General features: G+C 40.7%; 1 protein-coding gene across 1 annotated transcript in view; it reads left to right on the plus strand.

The window, feature by feature from the left end:
• Window positions 1-19,598, plus strand: part of LOC138956224 (protein mono-ADP-ribosyltransferase PARP14-like) — a 31,579-nt gene extending 11,981 nt beyond the window's left edge. The window contains exons 11-24 of the mRNA XM_070327634.1: window positions 300-391; window positions 1,689-1,916; window positions 2,094-2,315; window positions 5,009-5,129; window positions 6,965-7,102; window positions 7,615-7,680; window positions 9,332-9,520; window positions 10,493-10,687; window positions 14,304-14,539; window positions 14,765-14,974; window positions 16,007-16,211; window positions 16,564-16,724; window positions 18,015-18,192; window positions 19,236-19,598. Of these exons, the coding sequence (XP_070183735.1) occupies window positions 300-391; window positions 1,689-1,916; window positions 2,094-2,315; window positions 5,009-5,129; window positions 6,965-7,102; window positions 7,615-7,680; window positions 9,332-9,520; window positions 10,493-10,687; window positions 14,304-14,539; window positions 14,765-14,974; window positions 16,007-16,211; window positions 16,564-16,724; window positions 18,015-18,192; window positions 19,236-19,513 (2,519 nt within the window). The 3' untranslated portion in view covers window positions 19,514-19,598. The remainder of the gene's footprint in view (window positions 1-299; window positions 392-1,688; window positions 1,917-2,093; window positions 2,316-5,008; window positions 5,130-6,964; window positions 7,103-7,614; window positions 7,681-9,331; window positions 9,521-10,492; window positions 10,688-14,303; window positions 14,540-14,764; window positions 14,975-16,006; window positions 16,212-16,563; window positions 16,725-18,014; window positions 18,193-19,235) is intronic.
• Window positions 19,599-22,394: the final 2,796 nt, after the last annotated feature.

Below are 22,394 nucleotides of genomic sequence, written 5' to 3' on the forward strand. Positions count from 1 at the left end.
TCTGCCTGCCTCTCTCTCTCTCTCTCTTTTTTCTCTCTCATATCTTATCGTTATGTTTTTGTTTCCCTTCTTTTTTCCTAAGAAAATAGCAGGTTAATGGGCGAATAACTTTGGAATATATACACACATCTCTAAAGTTCGAAATCGCACAGAAATACGTTCCTATAGTTTTGTTCCTTCTCCTATGATCTTCGTTTTTGCATGATACAGTCAATGCTTGACTTATTGTTTTGCTTGTGATTAGGGCAGTCATCATTGGGGTAAAGAAAACAGGACAGCAAATATTGTTTCTGTTCCAGCTGTAAGCAACTCCTCTCGACCGGCATTTGGACCTGCTTCTGGAGGACATTTAACTATGAGTATCGTCACTGGTGAAATAGCTCAGCAAAAAGTGAGTATTCATTTTTATCTCCTTATTATTACACAGAGGAGTCATCACAAAATCAGTCTTCGATACCGTATTATGTAAACTTGTCTTGGTCTTGCATTTTTGATTCAAGAGATTACAGAGAGTACAATGTTTTATTGGAATTTAAAATGAATTATTTAAAACTTAACTCAATGTAAAAGTTTCTTTCTTTTAAGTCCTAGTTGAAATTCACTGCATCTTTTGCCACTCTTCAAGGAATCATACGAATCAATGCATGATAGCATTTTATAATTGTAGGTTTTTTCCCCGCGTGCGCTTTGGTGTAACCCTTTTTACATTTAGTCAAGTTTTGACTAAATGTTTTAACATAGAGGGGGAGTCGAGACGAGGGTCGTGGTGTATGTGTGTGTGTGTGTGTGTGTGTGTGTGTGTGTGTGTGTGTGTGTGTGTGTTTGTGTGTGTGTGTGTGTGTGTGTGTGTGTGTGTGTGTGTATGTGTGTCTGTGTCTGTGCGTGTGTGTGTGTAGAGCGATTCAGAGTAAACTACTGGACCGATATTTATGAAATTTTACATGAGAGTTCCTGGGCATGATATCCCCAGACATTTGTTTTTCATTTTTTGGATAGATATCTTTGATGACGTTATATCCGGCTTTTTGTAAAAGTTGAGGCGGCACTGTCACACCCTCATTTTTCAATCAAATTGATTGAAATTTTGGCAAAGCAATCTTCGACGAAGGCCGGACTTTGGTATTGCATTTCAGCTTGGAGGCTTAAAAATTAATTAATGACTTTGGTCATTAAAAATCTGAAAATTGTAATTAAAATTATTTTTTTATAAAACGATTCAAAACTACGTTCATCTTATTTTTCATCATTTTCTGATTCCAAAAACATATAAATATGTTATATTCGGATTAAAAACAAGCTCTGAAAATTAAAAATATAAAAATTATGATTAAAATTAAATTTCCGAAATCGATTTAAAAACAATTTCATCTTATTCCTTGTCGGTTCCTGATTCCAAAAACATATAGATATGATATGTTTGGATTAAAAACACGCTCAGAAAGTTCAAACGAAGAGAGGTGCAGTAAAGCGTGTTATGCAGCACAGCGAAACCACTACCGCGCTAAACAGGCTCGTCAGTTTCACTGCGTTTTGCACGAGCGGCGGACTACGGTCATTGTTAAAAAATGCAGTGCGTTCAGTTTCATTCTGTGAGTTCCACAGCTTGACTAAATGTAGTGTTTTCGCCTTACGCGACTTGTTTTTCTTATTGAGACAATTACTTGCACATTGTACACTTTTTGGGACAGGTGAGCGTCATCGTCAATTCTACCACCAGGACCCTGGACCTGAGCAGCGGGGCTGTTTCATCGTCCATTCTACAGGCAGCTGGTGTGAGTCTGCAGACCGAGTGCAATACAAAATACCCCAATGGAATCAAGATTGGAGAGATTGCCGTCACGAAGGGTCACGCACTTGCCTGTAAAGAACTCTACCACTTGAGTCTGCCTACGTGGGCTGGACCTCACACAAAACAGGTACTTGTGTTTGTCGTCTTTGTCCGAATTTAGTCATGCAGCCTGTTTTCAAGACCTCTTTTATGCTCAAGTAGAAACCACATGTCAGGTAAGCGCTTTTGTGTGGTTACTGACTGTTTGGATGAATATTCGATACTAATTTGAATAAATACAATCCAATCGGCAATTTTATCATAGGTACTACACCAAACGGTGATGGATTGTCTGACCAAGTGCAACCAGAGTGGCTTCACATCTATTGCCATACCAGCACTTGGCACTGGCAACCTGTCTTACCCCAGGGATGAAGTGGCACAGACCATGATAGGAGCTGTGCGTCAGTTTGAGCAGACCTGTCCATCCAGTGTCTTGAGGGAGGTCAAGCTTGTGGTTTACCACAAAGATACGCAGACCGTGCAGGTAACTCGCGTTTGTGTGTGTGTATATGTGTGTGTATGTGTGTGTGTGTGTGTGTGTGTGTGTGTGTGTGTGTGTGTGTATGCACATTTAAAGGCACAGTAAGCCTCCCGTAAACCATCACAGAGCTCCCCGAGCGTCTACATACAGTACAAGCATACTTCCATTTGAACGCTCACCGAACGGGAACATCCTGGCTGCTTTCTGTCGAGCGCGAGAAATTTTCAAAGAATTTATTTTTGTGGACTTGGGCTGCTACAACAATGGCGCCTCGTTTTGGTGCTGGACGGCTGTTATGATACCGGAAATCACGCCCGGACAGTAAGCCTCCCGTAAACCATCACAGATACTGTCAGGCTTTTACACACAGTACAAACACCCTTCCATTTGAACGCTCACCAAACGGGAACATCCTAGGTGCCCTACGTAAAGAGCGAGTAATTTTTAAAGAATTAATTTTGCAGATTGTCTCGAACACTTTTAATTTGGACCCATCCTGAACTCATGTCAAACATGAGTTACTTCCCTTCGGGTCTCATTCTATCGATGTAAACTGGCGATAGCCGTGAATCGATGATTATCAAAATGTTTTTGGACCGTGGTGCGTTTTTGCGCTAGACCTAACTTTTAAAATCTAAATAATAAATTGACAGCTTGTTACACAAACATTATTTAATCATAAAAGAATTCTTTTTTCATCAAGACAAGAGCAGTACAATTCGAAGTTGTGAAAGTTTGAAAAAAGAAAAGCCCGGAAGCAGGGTCACGCAAGGGTCGTAGCAGACGACGGTTTATCATGCATATCGCCGTTCCTCTCAACAGTCAAAAGCCATCGCTAGAGTTCTTGTGAACCACAGCCGTTTGTTTCGTGCATAAAAACGTGCTATTGTAAATAAGCTCACATCGAGTCGCATTCAAATAACTAACTGACGACAACATTGTGAAAAAGGGAAACTGGATCACACGGATTCACGATGGCTCAGGGGTAAGATAAACCAGGCAAAAATAAATTCTTTGAAAATTGTTCGCTCTTTACGGAGGGCACCTAGGATGTTCTCAATCGGTGAGTGTTTAAATGAAAGGGTGTTTGTACTGTGTGTAAAAGCCTGACCGTATCTGTGATGGTTTACGGGAGGCTTACTGTGCCTTTAAAGTGATAGGATATGGATACAAAAAAGACGTACTTTTTTTTACCATTTTTTTTTCGATGTGAAATCTCAGGTCAAAATCCAAACAAAGTTTGAAAGGAGCCATAACGTGAATTATGGCGTCACGTAAAACTCTCACTTATTCTGAAAGTTTCCCCAGGAAGTGATAAAGAATTTCGGGAACAAAGTTTTGCTAAATTCAACATATTGGTAGTAGATTGTTAATCACCACCACGCTGTGCATGTATCGGTATTGTATATCATTAAGACGTTGATTTTGCCGATCCGATTGTGAATTGCCTTACCACTTGAAAAGGCGGTTTATCCATCGTGTTGAGTTAAGTTTAATGACTTACTTTTCAAAACATAGCCATCGATGAGCAGTCACAGTCATTGACGATTAACAAACCAAACTGATAAATGTTGATAGACCAGTACAGACATTTGGTTTATATTCAGCACACGTTCAATTTTATTAGACCAACGGCGGACACCATACGGAGCTGTCAGCAAAACAGCAAACATATACGTACAAGCTAGTACCGTTTTCTATCCACCTTTTTACATTTAGTCAAGTTTTGACTAAATGTTTTAACATAGAGGGGGAATCGAGACGAGGGTCGTGGTGTATGTGTGTGTGTGTGTGTGTGTGTGTGTGTGTGTGTGTGTGTGTGTGTGTGTGTGTGTGTGTGTGTGTGTGTGTGTGTGTGTGTGTGTCTCTCTCTCTCTCTGTCTGTGCGTGTGTGTGTGTAAAGCGATTCAGACTAAACTACTTGACCAATCTTCATGTAATTTGACATGAGAGTTCCTGGGAATGATATCCCCGGAAGTTTTTTTCATTTTTTCAATAAATACCTTTGATGACGTCATATCCGGCTTTTTGTAAAAGTTGAGGCGGCACTGTCACACCCTCATTTTTCAATCAAATTGATTGAAATTTTGGCAAAGCAATCTTCGACAAAGGCCGGACTTTGGTATTGCATTTCAGCTTGGTGGTTTAAAAAAATAATGAATGAGTTTGGTCATTAAAAATCGGAAACTTGTAATTAAAATTATATTTTTATTAAACGATCCAAAAACAATTTCATCTTATTCTTCGTCATTTTCTGATTCCAAAAACATATACATATGTTATATTTGGATTACAAACAAGCTCTAAAAATTAAAAATATGAAAATTATGATTAAAATTTTTTTTTCCGAAATCGATTTAGAAACAATTTCATCTTATTCCTTGTCGGTCCCTGATTCCAAAAACATATAGATATGATATGTTTGGATTAAAAACAAACTCAGTAAGCTAAAAAGAATAGACATACAGAAAAGCGTGTTATCCTGCTCAGCGCGACCACTACCGCACTATTCTGCATGGCTTGTCGATTTCACTGCCTTTGCCACGAGCGGTGGACTGACGAAACTACGAGTATGTGCGTTCAGTTTCATTCTGTGAGTTCGACAGCTTGACTAAATGTTGTTATTTCGCCTTACGCGACTTGTTAATATATCCTTGTGTACTAATTCTTTCCTCACCTATGTATTTCTATGACAGCAATTCCAAAAATACCAAAACATTGGGGTCCGCCAGCTTTCAAGCAGCCCTTCAACTCAACAGCCGGCAACAAACAGAAGGGCAAATCGCACTTTTTCTGGACCAACTGAGCACAAAGATGGTAATGATAAATAATAGTAAAAGTAGCCATTAGTAGTGCCCCTGTTTATTTTAGTAATGTTAGAATGAATCAGGTAAATGTAAGAGAAGTATCCAATTCATAGTTCTGAATGCATGTGGTTAAGGCACATCTTTGCTTTACCATCCATCTAGTAAAGGCATAGTACTTACAGTGTAAACAAGTTCAGCTTATCATCTAAGATATGGTCAAGATTATACATGGAATGATATATACATTTTGTGTAGGAATACCTATATATAATATACTAGATGATTACCCGCTTCGCCGGGTACCGGCTTCGCAGGGATACCCGGCGAACGGAAGTAGAGCCGAATACCCGGCTTCGCCGGGTACCCGGCTTTGCCGGGAAAAAGTAGAGGAATACCCGGCTTCGCCGGGATGAAAGCGTTGTGGACAGTGACCTTCTAAAAATAGTAACGGGAATATGGATTGACGCCACACGAAGGAAGGGAGATAAACGCAAAACACTGGAGAAGATAAGGAAGAGTTACTGGGAATGGATCTGGGAAGATGAACAGAAAAACCAAAATCGGTTCAGCGCTGCGCGCTGAGAGCACGTGTTGAAAATTCTCATCGACCAGATTGTGTCCGGGGTCTACCTGAATATGCCCACCAAATTTGAAGCAGATCCATCGAGAACTTTGGCCGTGCATCGCGAACACATCTACCTGAATATGCCCACCAAATTTGAAGCAGATCCATCGAGAACTTTGGCCGTGCATCGCGAACACACACACACACACACACACACACACACACACACACACACACACACAAACACACAAACACACAAACACACACAGACACACAGACAGACAAACGTCTGGGTGGCCGAGTGGTAACGCACTTGCGCTCGGAATCGAGAGGTTGCGTGTTCGACCCTGGGTCAGGCCGCTATTTTCTCCCCCCTTTCCTAACCTAGGTGGTGGGTTCAAGTGCTAGTCTTTCGGATGAGACGAAAAACCGAGGTCCCGTGTACACTACATTGGGGTGTGCACGTTAAAGATCCCACGATTGACAAGAGGGTCTTTCCTGGCAAAATTGTATAGACATATATAAAAATGTCCACCAAATACCCGTGTGACTTGGAATAATAGGCCGTAAAAGTATATACTCGCCTAACACGCTTGAGATTTACTGGCCGATGTGAATGCGTGATATATTGTGTAAAAAATTCCATCTCACACGGCATATTGTAAACGCCATGAGCCTCCCTCTGGGAGGGTATGTGCGTAGAAATACTCACTAATAAATAAATAAAAAATAATAAACACAAGTCGTATATATATATATATTAACAAGTGCCCTCTTTTTACATTATGAATCATAACGTATTACTTTCAAGTTAGAGGCAAATGATGAAGGATGCATAAAATAATGTAGTTTGGATGGATGCATGCCATTGATTAAAAGGCCCACATTGATGTGCGAAAAAAGAGTATACATTGGATAAGATGATACAACCATCTCTCCACCTGGTCAAATACCAAACATGAACAGTATATATGTGCTCTCTGTGCACGATTAAATAATAGTGTCTCAAACTCACCACAGCAAGCATGCAGTCAAGCTGTTCATTGTTGGATGTGACCGAATGGATGGATACTCTTACCCGTACTCTAATCTAATGGAAGAGCCCGGTCAGATCTGAGACAATGAGCTTCTTTTTCTTCATGAGGAGGAGTTTGCCTTTAAATACAAGCACACAATCAATTTAAAGACTGTTATTTTGCAATTGTTGACCTTCACTCTGTTTTAACTCCTTACCAACATTTTCAAACTAGTTTCTTCTTTTGTTTTAAAAAACAAACCAGGGCTCGGTGCCACGTCAGCTGACTATGACTGGGAATGTGACGTCATGGGAGTTCAAGTCAGAGTCAGAAAAGGAGATATCTCGGAAGAAGATGCGACCGCCATTCTACGTATGACAAACATAGCTGGGAATAATAAAGGTTGGTCACTTGGAATAGTTTTAATCACTCAGTCCACAAGCTGTCCTAGAGATAGAGAACTTGCATTTTCCCTCACTATCTTATTTAATAAAAACAGATATTTTCTTGCTCATTCACCACAGTACCACGTTCTTGTATTGCCAAACTACTGAAGAATTCTATAGAAACTGACAGTGGAGAAGCCGGATAAAAAAATCTCCTGGATTTTTGACAGTTTTCGGTTTCCATAATAAAAGATTGCTTTAATATTTAAAAGACAACCGCTGCTGCTTTAGAGTTATTCAGTGAAAGTGGAAGACAAAACAGAAAGTACCCTCGATGGAATAAAGGGGTTTAGACCCGTACCTAATTCATATGTAATAGTTTCAGGTCAGACGTTCGACATCAGCTGGAATATTAAACAAAGACATTTTTTCTTTGGGTGAAATAAGCGAGTTTTTCAAATATAAGTATGCTTTGTAAGTTGCAACGCTATGAGAGCTGCTAAACTCTAAAACTGGCTTTTTTTGCAGATTTGGCCGACGAAGCTCTAAGGAGCAAATGTGGAAAGCAGCTGGACGAGGAGCTGAGACATAAGCGTAAGGCTTATAGTTCTTTGCCGATACTGGCAATGATTGGACACGTGTCTCAAATCGATACGATTTCCTTTTGAGTCGGAGTGGCATAGCGGTAAGAGAGCTTGCCTCTCACGCTGGCTTTCGGGAATGGACCGCCACTCAGGGCACACACAGATACCTTTTACATTTTGTCTTTGCCTAAGCGTGTACTAATAGCAGTTGATTTGCTTGCATGCAAAAGATGTTGGTTTAATCTATTCATGTCTTGTAACGATAAGATAAGACACTACCTCGCAATACGTTTCCTACTAGAAAACAAGTCGCGTAAGGCGAAAATACAACATTTAGTCAAGCTCAGTCGAACTCACAGAATGAAACTGAACGCATTGCATTTTTTCCGCAAGACCGTACACTCGTAGCATCGTCTGTCCACCGCTCGTGGCAAAGGCAGTGACATTAACAATCCAGAAAAGCGCGGTAGCGGTTGCGCTGAGGAGGATAGCACGCTTTTCTATATCTCTATTCTTTTTAACTCTCTGAACGTGTTTTTAATCGAAACACATCATATCTATATGTTTTTGGAATCAGGAACGGACAAGGAATAAGATGAAATTGTTTTTAAATCGATTTCGGATATTTAATTTTAATCATAATTTTTATATCTTAAATTTTCAGAGCTTGTTTTTAATCCGAATATAACATATTTATATGTTTTTGGAATTAGAAAAAGATGAAGAATACGATAAACGTAATTTTGGATCGTTTTATAAAAAAATAATTTTAATTACAATTTTCAGATATTTAATGACCAAAGTCATTAATTAATTGTTAAGCCTCCAAGCTGAAATGCAATACCAAAGTCCGGCCTTCGTCGAAGATTGCTTTGCCAAAATTTCAATCAATTTGATTGAAAAATGAGGGTGTGACAGTGCCGCCTCAACTTTTACAAAATGCCGGATATGACATCATCAAAGACATTTATCAAAAAAATGAAAAAATGTCTGGGGATATCATACCCAGGAACTCTCATGAAAAAATTCATAAAGATCGGTCCAGTAGTTTACTCTGAATCGCTCTAAACACACTCACACACACACACACACACACACACACACACACACACACACACACACACACACACACACACACACACACACACACACACACCACGACCCTCGTCTCGATTCCCCCCTCTATGTTAAAACATTTAGTCAAAACTTGACTAAATGTAAAAACGAATGTCACAAAGTCCTGGTTCTTGGAAAATCGGTGGCCAAAATACATGCTGACTTGAAAAAAGTTGATTCGCTGTTGCTTTGTTATATGATTATATTAGTGCTTAATCAATCATTTTCAGAGAAACCAAAGGTAAAACAAGTCGCGTGAAGCCATATCAAAACATTTATTTTTATCGTTACCATTTAAAAAGCGAACAATGTCTACCATAAGATAAGCGAAATAAAACCTCTTAGTTTAAAAAATTAAAAAATATATTTGTTAATACCATTTGCTTCATATCCTAAAAAAATACTACTACTAAGCAGATGTTCGTCATGTGGAACGCTACATGCTTATTATTGAGACACGTATGCTTTTAGCTAGTCACGGTCCGTCTTGCTAATTCTCGAACGGTGCGTGTTTGATCGAGAGGAATAATCGATTGTCTTTTCAGACGCAGAGATTGAAGACAAGGGTGTGGCTGTGACTGGCGCCCTAGGACTCGAATGCAGCTTCCTGGTCCATATTGACGCAAAAAGGTTTTCGAAAGATGTGAGCTCTGGAATCAAGACTGCTTTGGGACAAGCAAATACGACATACGGCGCCAGGTCGGTTGCCATTTCTACACTGGGAATCGCACCAGGTAAGCCGAAGAAGTTTACGCAACAACATGCAGACTATGGTGACACCAGTCCGGCAATACCATCTCGATCTGAAATTTGTAGATGCTGTTTTTAAAAGTTATCGCTTACTTTTGTGCTTCGTAAGTATTGATATAACAGAAAATTGAAGTAAACCATGAAGTTATACTTCCAAACGTCGTGAGACTTACAAAGTTTTTTTTCCAAGAGAGATTACCGCATTTTGCATTGCATATTTTCTTAATTCTAAAATGTATATGTATCACTAGATGAATACCCGCTTCGCCGGGTACGGCTTCGCCGGGAAGAAGTAGAGCCGGGTTTACGACGGCTTCGCCGGCGCACCGTACGAAGGAAGGGAGATAAACGCGCAAAACACTGGAGAAGATAAGGAAGAGTTACTGGGAATGGATGTACAGAAAAACCAAAATCGGTTCAGCGCTACGCGCTGAGAGCACGCACGTGTTCAAAATTTTCCACGATTGTGTCCGGGGTCTACCTGAATATGCCCACCAAATTTGAAGCAGATCCATCGAGAAGTTTGGCCGTGAATCGTGAACACACAGACAGTCAGACAGACACACACAAGCCGTATATAAATATAGATGCAAATATTCAAAACCAAATAACTATTTACCTGTAGATAATGTGCGAGTTCAGGTCAACCTTTGCGCCGACACCCTTGAATCTATCAGTTTCCCAGCATATAATCACACGTGTACCTAATGAACTAAAACTAACAACTCCATTCATTACATTTAGCGATGTTGCATTGAATTATACAGAATGAGCAAAGAAGCAAACAAAAGTGTAGCTTCTTTGGAAACCGTCAATATTAAAACAAAAGCAAAATTAGTCAAGAAACAAAGGTCCTCGAAGCAATTGAAAACGGTTACTTTATGACTATTTAGGTTACCTATTCTGCCACGAAAAAAAAAAGCTGAACGAGTTTTCTTTTCTATATTCTGCAACAGAGAAACTTGGATCCGAGCTCTTCAAAGCAATGTCCAAGTTCTTCAGTACTGAGAAGGATCGCCGTATCCGGGAAGTGCGAGTAATATTGCGCGACAAACTTCAAATTCCGCAATTCAAGCTGGCCATGGAGAAGCACCTTAACAAACAAAAAGATGGAAACAGCCTATGGACTACAAGCAAACGGCTCTTTCAAGGTACTATGAGTGTATACCTTGGTGTGTGTGTGTGTGTGTGTGTGTGTGTGTGTGTGTGTGTGTGTGTGTGTGTGTGTGTGTGTGTTTGCTAAGTATTGATATTACAGAAAATCTAAGTAAAACATGAAGTGATACTTCCCTACCATTGTCCTACGTGATCTAAATCTACCCTTAAAACATTTATACGAAAAAAGAGAACCCAATTAACGATAGATTTATCATATCTTTTCGGGAAACTCTAAGTTGTATTTTTTAATATTTTTTTTATAGAACATAGCGATAAGATCAAAAAGTATCGTTTTTTATGGTAAGAAAAATAATGACAATCAGTAATTTAAAGGCACAGTAAGCCTCCCGTAAACCATCACATATACGGTCAGGCTTTTACACACAGTACAAACACCCTTTCATTTAAACACTCACCGATTGAGAACATCCTAGGTGCCCTCCGTAAAGAGCGAACAATTTTCAAAGAATGTATTTTTGCGTTGTTTATCTTACCCCTGAACCATCGTGAACCCGTGTGATCCAGTTTCCCTTTTTCACAATGTAGTCGTCAGTTAGTTATTTGAATGCGACTCGATGTGAGCTTATTTAAAATAGCACGTTTTTATGCACGAAACAAACGGCTGTGGTTCACAAGAACTCTAGCGATGGCTTTTGACTGTTGAGAGGAACGGCGATATGCATGATAAACCGTCGTCTGCTACGACCCGTGCGTGACCCTGCTTCCGGGCTTTTCTTTTTTCAAACTTTCACAACTTCGAATTGTACTGATCTTGTCTTGATGAAAAAAGAATTCTTTTATGATTAAAGAATGTTTGTGTAACAAGCTGTCAATTTATTATTTAGGGCGGGGATGTAGCTCAGTCGGTAGCGCGCTGGATTTGTATCCAGTTGGCCGCTGTCAGCGTGAGTTCGTCCCCACGTTCGGCGAGAGATTTATTTCTCAGAGTCAACTTTGTGTGCAGACTCTCCTCGGTGTCCGAACACCCCCGTGTGTACACGCAAGCACAAGACCAAGTGCGCACGAAAAAGATCCTGTAATCCATGTCAGAGTTCGGTGGGTTATAGAAACACGAAAATACCCAGCATGCTTCCTCCGAAAGCGGCGTATGGCTGCCTAAATGGCGGGGTAAAAACGGTCATACACGTAAAAGCCGTGGGAGTTTCACCCCATGAACGAACAAACAAACAAACAAACAAAAAATTTATTATTTAGATTTTAAAAGTTAGGTCTAGCGCAAAAACGCACCACGGTCCAAAAACATTTTGATAATCATCGATTCACGGCTATCGCCAGTTTACATCGATAGAATGAGACCCGAAGGGAAGTAACTCATGTTTGACCTGAGTTCAGGATGGGTCCAAAAAGTGTTCGAGACAATCTGCAAAATTAATTCTTTAAAAATTGCTCGCTCTTTACGTAGGGCACCTAGGATGTTCCCGTTTGGTGAGCGTTCAAATGGAAGGGTGTTTGTACTGTGTGTAAAAGCCTGACAGTATCTGTGATGGTTTACGGGAGGCTTACTGTCCGGGCGTGATTTCCGGTATCATAACAGCCGTCCAGCACCAAAACGAGGCGCCATTGTTGTAGAAGACCAAGTCCATGAAAATAAATTCTTTGAAAATTTCTCACGCTCGACAGAAAGCAGCCAGGATGTTCCCGTTCGGTGAGCGTTCAAATGGAAGTATGCTTGTACTGTATGTAGACGCTCGGGGAGCTCTGTGATGGTTTACGGGAGGCTTACTGTGCCTTTAACTTGTTTCCTTTTTACAGGATGACCCCAACAAAATGCAACCCACAAAAAGGCTAATAGCTTCTAGATTTGTTGGACGAAGTACTTCGTATTTGGTTGTCATACACTTCAGCTTATGCATGACCCGTCCACAAAGCTGTTGGCAATGTTGTTTTTCAAATGGCCTCACTTTTGTGCAATTTCCAAAATAGTTTCCAAATTCGAGGATCGATCAACAGAACGAGGTTTGACATTGTGCGGTAGCCATACTTAACTGATTTAAACCCTCCAGACTTTTACCTTTTAGGTTATCTGAATGTCAGAGTATACAGAACCACCCCCTTCACCCCCCCCCCCCCCCAGATCATCGGTGACCTGAAGAAATTAATCCCAGCTAGGTTCAGGGCAATCCCTAGACAGGAAATCGTTCGTGTCTTTGACAATTTTGCAGGTGTAATTTGGAACACATTTTGGAGAGTAGGTAAAAGTCAAACCATTTTACCTACAGACTGGAACCTGTGTCGAATGTTCGTGAACAAACTGACGTTTAGGCATGTCAAATATGAAGATATTCGCTAAACTCAAATGACTAGACAAATGAACCCTTCGTTTTAAAAAGCACTTGTGCAATGGTGTGCAAGAATCATCAATCATCAACCGTGGCGCAGTGGTTAGCGCTTCGGACTCGTGGTTCGAATCCCATAAGGGGAGCGTGGGTTTTTCGGGCCTCGGTCGACTCCAACCCAGAGTGGAAGTGCTATATAGTTCCAACGAGAAGGCTGGAATCACACAGCCGAGTGTCATTCGCTTCACTAATGCGATTGCGATTGTGAGGGTGCCCAGGTGTCCTAACCAACACCGGTTGACTCTGAAAGCGCAACAATAAAAACTTGTCTCGGCTCTTGTGACTCTTCCTGCTCAGGGCTCTCATGGTGACCTTGGTCTCAGTGGTCCTGTTCCAGCCATCCCTGAATATTCTGCTGTCAGCCTTCAACGTGGGATGCTCCAGGACGCAGTGGCGGTCTGCTCTCTAAGGACACGCTCACTCAGTCTGGCTCTGCGACTTAACAGTCAGTGTCGTAAGTAGAGGGCTTAGTAGTTAGCGGCCTGCGTCCGTTAGCTCGGAACAGGACCAATACTGAACACCGTCGAAGTGACTCAGCAGCAGTGCAGTGTCATCTTCCGATGGTAGCCTACCGCAGCGGCCTGACATCCTTCCCTGGAGTGTCTGTAAATTTGTGAGGGTGCCCAGGTGTCTGACCAACACTGGTTGACTCATTAATTCGACAAGTCTGGCGGCGGAACGAAGTTCAGGCGTGGATGTTGCAGTGAGTGCTGGGACGGGGCGGTGTGAGAGCATACTGGGAGAAGGAACAAGCGTCGGGACAAGCAAGAGAGGACGAAAACAATAAAAAGAGAAAGAATAAAAAAAAATATAAAAAAATCAATGACATGAACGCATTCCTTCATGGGAAATGCCTTTAATTCTTGTATTCTAGTCACTGATTATGTTATGTTGGATATGGTATACTAGGTCCTTCAAATAACCACAAAGGTAACAAAGGGGCTTAAATCGGCTTAAGTGTGGCTTTCGCTCAACTTCAAACCTCGTACTGATGAGTCGATCCCCGAATTTTGAAACTGTTTTTGAAATTGCACGAAAGTCAGACCATTTGACTTAAACATTTGAGTCCATGTGGACTGGTCAAGCATCAGCTGGAAATATTGTAATCAAAGATGAGGTAATGTGGCCAACAGATGTAGAAGTTATAAGCATTTTCGTGGGTTGCATTTTCTGGGGGTCACCCTGTATAATGGCGCCATTGGTGCCGCAGAATCCTCACTTTCCTTTTAATGCCATTTTACTTCGTCATCAGCGGCAAAACAAAAACTGTCGGGAACACAGACAACTTCTCCTGTTGCTGAGGAGAGGCGCCAGTTGGCCTCAGCACCCTGGACGACTATGGCAAGGAAAGGCACAAAGCTGTATATCTATGCCGAAAATGAGCAAGCCGTGAGGGACTTTCTGGAGGCGTTTAATGATCGTGTTAAGGACAGAGTCCAATGCATCAACTACAAAGAAGACGCTCTCCGATCAATGAAATCTGTTCAGGTACAACAGAACGGTGTCTGTGTTTACGTCTGTGTGACATTTTTGAGCGTGAGTGTATATTTAAGGGGGGGGGGGGGGGGGGGGGGGTATCCTTCAGCCATAAACTTTAACATTTCAATTACTAGCAAATTGTTTTTAATTCTGAATTTTAAAACGTTAGCTGTCTCTGTTTTTTTTATATCTGTATACTTAGAAGCAACATTGATTTCATTTTGTTTAATTCAGAGTGACACGATTCGCAAAATAGCAGCGGAACATGATGTTGGAATCGAAATTTGGCCAGAACAGGGACGCTACGAGCTGAAAGGTTTGATCAATGCACTGCCGATTGTTCACAAGAGAATCAACGAGTTTGTCAAAGATGCCGAGCACCGAAAACGGGAAAGCGAACAGGAATCATTTATCAAAGGCATTGTCCAGTGGAGCTATCTAGAGGTAAGCAAAACTGAACGTTTTCTGTAAATTGCCCTTAGGATTTGGAATTGTGTTTTTAAATAACACAAAAAAGTCAGACCATTTGACTTACAGAATGGCCACTTTGTAAACTTGTAATGAATAAGCTGAAGTTAATACACATCAAATATGAAGTATTTTGTTCAACAGATGTAGAAGTTATTAGTACTTGTGTGGGTCGCATCTGTTGGGGGGTCACCTTGTACGATCAATTTCTTTACAGATTGCATTCCTCGCTAATGGCTTTCCCGGATTTTTTTTTCTGAAAATGGAGATAACTCTGCTGTATTCCCTTGATCAAACAAAACAATTAGGGGAGAAAGACCGGCACGGTTGGCCTAGTGGTAAGGCGTCCGCCCCGTGATCGGGAGGTCGTGGGTTCGAACCCCGGCCGGGTCATACCTAAGACTTTAAAATTGGCAATCTAGTGGCTGCTCCGCCTGGCGTCTGGCATTATGGGCTTAGTGCTAGGGCTGGTTGGTCCGGTGTCAGAATAATGTGACTGGGTGAGACATGAAGCCTGTGCTGCGACTTCTGTCTTGTGTGTGGCGCACGTTATATGTCAAAGCAGCACCGCCCTGATATGGCCCTTCGTGGTTGACTGGGCGTTAAGCAAACAAACAAACAAACAAGGGGAGAAAGCGTAATAATACAAATACAACAGCTTTTCACTTATCTGTCTTATCATTCAAAGTTTTTCCTTCAAAAGATATCGATAGAAACATAGATAGATACGTAGATAAATACACTGATAGGTAGCAATATAGATATATATAGAGATAGATAGATAGATGAATAGATAGACAAACAGACAGACACATAGATAGATCGATCGATCGATCTGTAATCATACATAAAGAATTGAAAAGAATATGTTAGTATTAGAACAATTTATAATTGTAATATTTTTTTTTCAAGTTGTATCTTCAATAAACCACAGTAGGAATTTTGTTAATGCCCTGTATGCATTACAAAAAACCTGAAAGGTTTTAATCGAATTGTTGCCTTTTACAGGTTACTCTCACGGGCACAGAGAAGCTTGACTATGATCCCAAGGAGAACAAGATCATTGAAACGGCGTTTCTTGACAAGATGAAAACTGCAGAGATCGTAGATTCTAAAGGGATAACCTACGTCATTGAATTTGAAAACATGGTGGAATACCCGCAGAACGATCCGTCCGAAGAACAAAGGGTGCAAGTGATCAGAAAAACACGAGGTGAGCTAATACGGTATAAGCTAAGTCATAATTTGACAGGAAGAATTTGTGACAGTTCATTTATGGAAGTGATGGATACTTGTTGTGTGATCTAAATCGTTCTATAGAATTAAAAGTCATCAGTTTTAGAGTTTTAAAAAGCGCACAACTATGACGGTTTGGCTCACTAAAATGGGCTACATGTTTTCATACTTTAATATAAATCTCACAGTGTGTTTTCCAACATATTTTAACATTAAAGTAATTTTCATGAAAAACGATAGACAAACAGGTCAGAGATATCTGTTTACCATGTAAACGTTTTGCTGTAAACTGTGAGTTATATTTTCAATGTTTCTGACACCATTTTCAGAGTCTGACAGTGGCGAGAAACGGTTACCGAGTAATTGGGAGCCTCATGGTACCAACGAACAGGTGAAACTGGTTAAACTAAAAACCACCGACAAGGAATACGGGGAAGTTGAAGACAGGCTCAGGGACACCCAAGGCAACAAATATGTGACGATCGTGTCTGTAAGTTTCCTCCTTATTCCTCATGCATTAGTTGGGAACATGAACAAGCAGCGGTTAAATTGCAGTAGTAGTTCTATCCGTGCACATGATTGTGTAAAGTGTGTGTGCCACACACGCATTCTGACATAAGTTACATCACATTGTACACATACTCACTCAAAGCTCACTCGCAGTCATAATTTATCGTTCTTGCAACAATAGGTACACGACAAAGAATGTTTTTACAGTTTATATACAGCATCACCAAAATGAAAAGGTTTCAAAAACAAATCATTGATCCAACATTATCCTTGAACGTGGCACGTAACAGTACTGAGGTTAATTGGGTTACAGATACCGTGCTTTTGTGAGTCAGTCCCCTGGTTGCCGTCTGCGTTGATATTCGGTGCTTGGTTTCACTCGCCGCGGAGCGTCTGGTCGGCCGGTCGTTCTGGCTTCGGCATCTCACTCCCGTCTCGCCTCAGTGCTGAGTCCAGCACCGGAACTGTTAATAAAGACGATGATTAAAGTGTGTGTTCATCCATGTCATTGTAGTAACGTACCTTACTCCAACCAATACGTACGTTACAGCCACGTTTAACAAAATCACTATCTTTCCGTTACTTTACTCCACCTTGCTGACATCAATATAATTGATGTTAAAACTCTTCATAAATACCAAAGACGCTAAACGACATTCAGCACATTACAGTGACAAAACCTTACACCCAAAAATATGTCGTACAACAACCAAACCTGTAAATTAGCACAACATATTGGAGCACGTTACAATCAGGCAGAAAGTAACTTACCCTGTTTACACAGAAAAATTATTCAACATATCTGGCCGATATACAACTCCGGTCAGGATTAACCACCCCGCTAGCAGAGCGACGTCTTTGCTGCTGCTCGGTCAGTGAAATAATAACGCTAAGATGTGAGCTCCCACAGTTTCTGTTTGGAGCCGACACTGTGTTCTCGTTCACTAAATTCCCATGCTCACGGAAATATGCATCCTTTCCAAAAAGGATCGATCCTTTTGAAAAAGAAAGCATACTTTCCCCAAAAAGATCGAAGAAAAGCCGCGTTGGCCTGCACAAACATTCAACATGGGAACTTTGAACTCACGTCAAGCGTGCGATTGCCGCAAAAATGTGCACTCTAGACTGTCTGCCGGTTAAATTCCGGCACCACTTTTTGTCGGCACCACTTGGAACTGCGCGATGAAAATGATCGATCCTTTTGCACGATACATTTGCTCGTGTGGCTCAAACTGCTCACTAACTGTTGCATGGTATTTTGTCTTGTCAGGTGGATCGCATCCAGAACGTGATGTTATACCAGCAGTACCAAGCCAAGAAGACCAACATGGACGAGCAGAACGGAAAAGGGTTTCCGAACGAGATGACCCTTTGGCATGGGACAGCTACAGATGCCATCCAAAGCATCAACAACCACGGCTTCAACCGCAGCTACTGTGGCAAAAATGGTTAGTTTCCTAGTTAAGGTTGCTAAACAGGAAGTATGATTTAAATGGGTCACTCACCCAATTGACGTATCCCAATAGAAAAAAGGCAACATTTACAAAGCAATACTTGAAATCACGTATTTAAGCTTGAAAACCACTTCTTTGTTTTCAACTCAATAAATGTATTCAGTGGTGATTCTGGAGCAGAATCATGATACCTTATAATAAAGTTTCATACGTAATCTAGTAATTAAGTGCCTCCTCTTTTAAATATGTATTTCTTTAAGAAAGAAAGCCCCCAAAAGTCACTCTACGATCCGGCTAATCATTGAAACATATGTGAAGCTGCTGGTTTCAAATTTGTAGAATCCTAGTAATTTGTTCAGTGGTGAATTTTGTAGACAGTCTCATACCCAATAATTAAGTTTCAGTCGTTATTTTAGAAATAAACACGTGAGGCCCTATTGTTTGGGCTATTTGTTGCCTTATGACTCCTTGAACTTACAGAAAAACAATTAAATTTATGTTATATGAAGTCTTATATCGCGCGCGTATCTCCAGACTCGGACTCAAGGCGCAGGGATCTATTTATGCCGTGTGAGATGGAATTTTTTACACAATACATCACGCATTCACAACGACCAGCAGATCGCAGCCATTTCGGCGCATATCCTACTTTTCACGGCCTTCCAAGTCACACGGGTATTTTGGTGGACATTTTTTTTTTATCTATGCCTATACAATTTTGCCAGGAAAGACCCTTTTGTCAATCGTGGGATCTTTAACGTGCATACCCCAATGTAGTGTACACGAAGGGACCTCGGTTTTTCGTCTCATCCGAAAGACTAGCACTTGAACCCACCACCTAGGTAAGGAAAGGGGGGAGAAAATTGCTAACGCCCTGACCCAGGGTCGAACTCGCAACCTCTCGCTTCCGAGCGCAAGTGCGTTGCCACTCGGCCACCCAAGACTCCAGCTTTAAAAGACCCAATATAGTGCGTGAACATCAAGCTATTCGTTGCATACCACAGGGAAACAAACGCTGATGTTTTTTTTTATTTCAGCAACGGTTTTCGGAGAAGGGGTCTACTTTGCCGTAAAATCGAGCTACTCAACACGTCACACTTACTCACCGCCCGATTCTTCAGGGAACCGCTTCCTGTATCAGTGCAAGGTCTTAGTTGGCCATCCCACTGTTGGAATATCGGGCATGAGAGTCTTACCAATCAGACAGGATCATGTGAAGTATGATACTGCCACTAACAACTTAAGAAATCCCGAAATGTATGTCATTTTCAACGACACCCAAGCCTACCCAGAGTACTTGATTAAGTTCACGTAGTAGGTTCATTGTTGTCTATATTCAAAGGCACAGTCAGCCTCCCGTAAACCATCTCAGACACTGTCAGGCTTTTACACACAGTACAAACACCCTTTCGTTTAAGCACTCACCGTTTGAGAACATCCTAGGTGCCCTTCGTAAATAGCGAGCAATTTTCAATTCGTGTGACTCGCAGCCGTTTGTTGTGTTTTAGATTCAGAGGCACACAATAACGTGCTATTGCAGATACAGCGAGTCGCATTGAAATCACAAACTGACTACTAAATTGTAAAAATAAAAGGAAAGTGGAGCACACGTGCACGGGTTCACGGTGGCTCAGGGGTTAGATAAACCACGAAAACAGGTGTGTGGTTTATGCGAGCTAAATAGTCATTCAAACGAACTGTGTCATTTAATGCTATTTAATGCTATTGCAAGTGTGTTCGATAAGGTTAGAACTGCTTTTTTATTAGAAGATTGAAATCGTTCTGTAAACCATTTGAGACGGACTGGGGCTTTAACCCAAAGCCTTTAATTAGAGTACCTATTCTTATTCATAAAATGGAAAATCCTGGAAATAACTTTTTTTTCTTCTTCTTCTGAATGGTTCATTTACTCATATTCATACCCGAGAAGCAATCTGAATGTCGTGAAGCTTACGGAAAGAGATGTTAGGCAACCCTAAATAGGTCTGGTAAAATAAACCCTGTATATACATTATCGCAACATATTTTGTACCTCAACTAGAATGTTCATGCTCGTCTCAATTCAGTTAAAATTGTTGTGCCGTTATAAGGCATTTGATTGGCAATCTGGCACACTTTTCGGATCAAAGATGTCTTTCACATGGCTCACATGACCACCGCTCAATCGAAAGTACCCCAGAAATCGATGCCGTTAAAGCGTAAGGTACCAATTAAAAAATCCACGATAATTCAGAATAGACACAACTCGGCAATGAAGAGACCGGCATGATTTTGTTTAGTTGGGGTACAAAAAATGTCGCAATATATATATATATTTTGTTGTTGTTGCAGAGTCTATATCATATATATCTTTTCATTGTTGTTGTTGATGGTCTTCTTGTTAGAGAGTCGGTGTGAAAAATCCGTTTAGTGGCTTTAGTTGACGTTAGGTTCAATTGCATCCAGTCGCTCTGCTTGTCATTCCATTGCATCTTTCTTGAATGTTCTTCTTCAGTGCCTACACATGATAGTTTAGAAATACAAATAGCTAAACTGTCAAATACATGCACACTTATATATGTACTTTTGCGTTAGTCTAATGCATAATTGATGATTTTTTTTCTCTCTGAAATTTTTTTTTCTTTTTTTTTCTTTTTATGCGAGCTGAATTTGTTGATGTGTATGGGTGTGTGAGTGTGTGTGTGTGTGTGTGTGTGTGTGTGTGTGTGTGTGTGTGTGTGTGTGTGTGTGTGTGTGTGTGTGTGTTTAAATCTATATGTTTGTTAATGCCGTCTTACATTCTTGATTTGGGTCTAACAGATGTCATAACCATGATATAATGCATTTACAGCTTTGATGTTTTTGTCACTTCTAAGCCCTGTCCTGAATAGTGCATCTGAGTAGCCTCGAAGTGAATTTGTATAATAATCAATTTTCTGATATATGTTTCTCCTTTCATGTTTCAATACTGTCTTTCCCATACCATTTTGTTATGTATTTTTTTGGTAGATAATTGGTATGTGTCTTATTCGGGCATCCATCCTTGGATGCAGCGACAAAATCTCGCCATCCAATTGTTCACCTGCCTGGTTTCGCTGTAAGCCTAGGATCTTTGTCGTGTAAATGCATGCACACGGGGGCGTTCGGACACCGAGGAGAATCTGCAAAAAATGGTCACTGGGAAATAAATCCCTTGCCGAACGTGGGGGTCGAACCCACGGCAATAGCGACAAGGTGGGTACAAGCCAACGCAGCAATTGCATTTTGTTAAAACCATCATCGTCAAATTTATATAAAACAAGAAATTCCTCCGAGGTAGGAAACACACCCCCGTTGGTCAAAGGGAAATAACCATTCTCACTGCCACCAACTGAGAAGGTTATTTCCCTTTGACCATTAATATGTCCCTCTATAAGTCCTTGTAGAATCTTAATCCACCAATAACTCCCTAACCGTGTGTTTGACTGGTCCCAATTTTTGTAAGGACCGTCTCAGGAATGTATAGAACCTGTTCACCAAGTTTGGTGACGATCGGTCCGTTCATTCTTGAGATCTATATGCGAACACAAACAAACAAACAAACAAACACATCGACCGAATCCTATACACACCCCTATACCGGGGGTGTAATGATGTCACACTTGATTGACTAAGTAATTCGTATCTTGAAGCCAGTTAGAATTCTCTGTCAAAGAAATATGTAATTCCTGAAATGAACTTTTATTATTTCTGAAGTTTGAATGTGCACTTAAGCGACTAATACCGTTTTTGTGCAATGCAATATTTCTGCACGCTATCTTTGTTATTGTACTCGGAGAAATTGTTTTGCAGACATAAATGGTCATTCTCTATGTTAAAACTATGTCCACTGATGACGCAGTCTGTACATTCATTTCTTTGTATGGTTTTTATTATTACCAAGTGTTTATATTGGACATTATACTTTATAGGTTTTTTGCGTTGTTTTGTGGGTTGTTGTGTTGTTGTTTTTAACCAAAATATGACATTTTACACAGATCAAGACAGCCATTGTTCTCGGAGACCGCAATTCCTTTTAAATATTGATAATTTGTCAAATGTATTTTTATGTACGTTTTGTTGCTAACTAATGCATTAAATTTTGTTGAAGTCCAGGTTGAAAGTCAAGGCACAGATCCCTAAACTCTTTATTTGTGTAACGTAAAGGGCAAAGATATCAGTACTCTCTCTCTCTCTCT

This window comes from Littorina saxatilis, unplaced genomic scaffold (assembly GCF_037325665.1).
Source record: "Littorina saxatilis isolate snail1 unplaced genomic scaffold, US_GU_Lsax_2.0 scaffold_787, whole genome shotgun sequence".
In the NCBI taxonomy this organism is placed as follows: Eukaryota; Metazoa; Mollusca; class Gastropoda; order Littorinimorpha; family Littorinidae; genus Littorina; species Littorina saxatilis.